The sequence below is a fragment of the Athene cunicularia genome, unplaced genomic scaffold, assembly GCF_003259725.1.
Source record: "Athene cunicularia isolate RWA unplaced genomic scaffold, athCun1 BOjh375561_part1, whole genome shotgun sequence".
Taxonomy (NCBI): Eukaryota; Metazoa; Chordata; class Aves; order Strigiformes; family Strigidae; genus Athene; species Athene cunicularia.
In genome coordinates, this window is record NW_020799148.1 from 12,937 (window position 1) to 16,528 (window position 3,592).

The window sequence follows — 3,592 nt, forward strand, 5'->3', positions numbered from 1 at the left end:
GTGCCCCCCGCCACCCCCCAGCCCGCTCCTCCCCTCTCCTCTCCCTCCCCAGTGCGTCACCACGCTGGAGGGGCACGAGAACGAGGTGAAGTCGGTGGCCTGGGCTCCCTCTGGCACCCTGCTCGCCACCTGCAGCCGAGACAAGAGCGTCTGGGTCTGGGAAGGTGAAGGGGGGAGCTGGGGGGTGAGGGAAGAGAGAACGGGGGGGCCGATGGAGCCAGAGCTGCCCCCGGCCCAGCCTCGGCCTCCCCCCTTCTCACGGTTTTCTCTCCGCAGTGGATGAGGAGGAGGAGTACGAGTGCGTCAGCGTCCTCAACTCCCACACGCAGGACGTCAAGCACGTGGTTTGGCACCCCAACCAGGAGGTAAGAACTGGGCCTGGCGGAGCAGGGGACACCCCAACTTCCACCCCGGACCCTACCCCAGTGCCGGGAACGAGCCCGCAGAGCCACAACCTGGTCCTACACCAACTCCACCGACCTCAAACCGTGGCGAAGGGCAGTTCCGTTGCTGTTTCCTTGCTCAGCTGTTGGCCTCGGCCAGCTACGACGACACGGTGAAGCTCTACCACGAAGAGGAGGACGACTGGGTGTGCTGCGCCACGCTGGAGGGCCACGAGTCGACGGTGTGGAGCGTGGCCTTCGACCGCAGCGGCGAGCGCTTGGCTTCCTGCAGCGACGACAAGACGGTGCGCATCTGGCGCCGGTACAAACCGGGCAACGAGGAAGGTGAGGCTCCTAGCCCGACTGCAGCAGGGCTCCAAGCTGCTCCGGACCTGCTGGGGGAAAAGAGAGGGCAGGGGAAAAGGGCGGGCAAGGAGCCGAGGTGTCACGGTCCACTCGGTGGACTCGTGATGGTTCATTTAGTACAAGTCCCAAAAGTGCCAAATTAAGGGGAACATCAATCAACCAGCAAAACTTTATTGTGTTGCCCACGAAGCGACACGTGATAGTTAGAGATGGGTGAAAAAAAGGGGAAAAGTAAAGTTTAGAGAGAAGAGGAGAGGTTATAGCTACCACCACTGATCTCAAGACGTCCCAGCAGTCCCGGGTCCAGCTGACGCTCCGTCGTAATCCTTGGTGGGGAAGCTTCCAGTTTTCATGCCCAGAAGTGATTTTTTTACGCTCGGTGACACAGCTTGCTCCTCCTGTGTCTCAGGGATCGCCGCCCTTCTAGAGCGAGGCTACGGGGTGGGGAGTGGCGGAGGCACGGTCGGTGTTAGGGGCGGGTTAGCCCTCACCCAGGAGGTGTTTTGGGATTATAATGAAGTGGTTTGTCTATAAAGTTCATGATTTTTTTCATCGACGTTATGGCAACAGTGGCGATCCATCTTTTTTGATAGTAGCTGGGGTGAGGGTTAGGGGTTAAGGTGAGCGGTTAGGAGTTAGGGTGAGAGATTAGGGATGAGGGTTAGGGGCTAAGGTTAGCGGTTAGGAGGGGTCAGGGGTGAGGGTTATATTGACCAACAGCACCGCACAGTTCTGTATTCAAGAGCCTTTTCACCTCATTCCCTCATTGTGATTTGCGACCGTGCTGCAAACAGGTCCCGCTGTCGGGCACCCTCCTGTCCACGTCCCAGATGACAGTGCTGAGAGAATGCTGAGCTTCTGACCGGCTCTTACACCAAATTATTTATTCTCTTGTTTTCCAGGCGTGGCCTGCAGCGGCACAGACCCCACCTGGAAGTGCATCTGCAACCTCTCTGGCTACCACAGCAGGACCATCTACGACGTGGCGTGGTGAGTAGACGGAGGCGGATTTTACCCCATCCCAGGGCTTCCGTTGGGTGACCCACCCCCCCCTACTTCTAGGTGCCACCTCACCGGGGCACTGGCCACGGCCTGCGGCGACGACGCCATCCGCGTTTTCGAGGAGAGCGCGTCCTCCGACCCACAGCAGCCCACCTTCAGCCTCGCTGCCCACGTCCCCCGGGCGCACTCGCAGGATGTCAACTGCGTGGCCTGGAACCCGAAGGAGCCGGGCTTGCTGGCGTCCTGCAGCGACGACGGCGAGATCGCCTTCTGGAAATATCAGCGCCCCGAAGGTTGCTGAGAGATTTAAATCTTTTTCCATCTTCCGGACTCTTCGGCGCTGCCGCCGGTACAGAGAGCGCAGTGGGAAGAGGGATCCTGACCTCCTCTGCCTCATGGGTTGGGACGTTGACGTGCCCAGGAGCGTGGGTGTCCCACCAACATCCCCGGGGGTGCCTGCGGGAGCGCAGCGGCACCTTCGCCAGGATCCTGCAGCTTCAGGAGACGGGACAGGCCTTGCTCCCCGCTCCTTGTGCCCCACACCCAATAAATCTGCACTGTCCTGGCCCCAGGCTCCGGCTTTTGCTTTTGGTGCCGTCAGCGATGGACCCGGCAGCCTCAGGGTGAGCAAAACAGCGGGTAGTTGCTCCCCTGGGAGTGAGTGGGGTGTCACAGCAGGACAGACCCCCCCAGGGAGCTGATTTTGTGCCTCTCGGTGAAGTGCAGCCCGAGGGGAAGCATTGAGGTCCAACTCCTGCAGGTTGGGGCCAGCACAGCACTCCTCAAAACGGCTACCAAGCCAACCCTGCCTTAGTTAGTTCCACTAATGAAGTTTTCTAAGCGCCACAGGGAAGACGCAGAGCTACGCGGTGAGTGGGGGCCAGCCAGGGGTCAAACTGCAGGTGGTCGCGTGTTTCCCACCCCCAGACCCAAGAGTGCAGGGATGGGTCTCGATTTTTATTCAGCTGCTGCAGTCACACGTCTGCGGGCAGCTCCTGTTACAAAAACACTGTACAAAGCATCAAAAAAAAAAAACAAAACACAACAGGAAAATACACAGAAGCCACACAAAGGGAGGTGACACAAGCGCTACCGTGGCTGGGGTTCGGTGGCTGACCTACGGGGTTGGGGGGAACCTCGTGGGGACGGCTGTGGCCCTACGTTAGTCGGAGTCGCTGTCGCTTTCTGCCTCCTTCACATCGACGCTGAACTTGTACTCCTGGTCGCAGCCCATGTAGGCATCACTCATGAAATACAACGTGTAGTTGTGGGTCCCTGTAGCCGGGGCCACGAAATCCAGTTTCACCTACACGGAGAGAAGGGACAGCATTGGGGTGATGGGGGGGTCCGGGCACTGAAGGGCTAAGGGGTGGTTGGACAACAGGCCCAAGCCAGAGCTGACCTCTGGGTGAATCCTGTGTATTTTATAACTGATAACCATCCCGCTAGCAGGTGTGTGCTGGGTTATAACAAACCACCTACGCCGATGGAAAAAGTGCTGAAGTGTCAAAGCCTGAACAACAGGCCCTGAGCCGAAGCTGCTAACGCAGTAGGGAATCATTAACGAAGTGTGTATCACAGAATCCTCTGGGTTGGAAAAGCCCCTGCAGCTCCTCCAGCCCCACCATGACCCTCCCCCTGACCGTTCCCAACTCCCCCAGACCCCTCAGCGCTGGCTCAGCCCGACTCTTCAACCCCTCCAGGGATCCTGGGGACTGCCCCCTGCCCTGGGCAGCCCATTCCAACGCCCAACAGCCCCTTCTGCACAGAAATCCTTCCTCAGAGCCAGCCTGACCCTGCCCTGGGCAGCTTGAGGCCATTCCCTCGGGGCCTGGCGCTGG

At 59.4% G+C, this 3,592-nt stretch overlaps 2 protein-coding genes across 2 annotated transcripts in view; one reads left to right on the forward strand and one right to left on the reverse strand.

Moving 5' to 3' along the window:
* Position 1: 1 nt before the first annotated feature.
* Positions 2–2,341, forward strand: CIAO1 (cytosolic iron-sulfur assembly component 1; the record flags this gene model as incomplete). The annotated part of the gene is made up of 5 exons (XM_026866911.1): positions 2–164; positions 277–365; positions 527–728; positions 1,652–1,739; positions 1,812–2,341. Coding segments are annotated over 5 exons (783 nt in total), but the record flags the coding sequence as incomplete, so codon positions are not given.
* Positions 2,342–2,661: 320 nt separating this feature from the next.
* SNRNP200 (small nuclear ribonucleoprotein U5 subunit 200) overlaps positions 2,662–3,592 on the reverse strand; it is a 36,760-nt gene continuing 35,829 nt past the window's right edge. The window contains 1 exon segment of the mRNA XM_026866912.1: positions 2,662–3,057. Coding sequence (XP_026722713.1) covers positions 2,914–3,057 — 144 coding nt within the window. The 3' untranslated portion in view covers positions 2,662–2,913.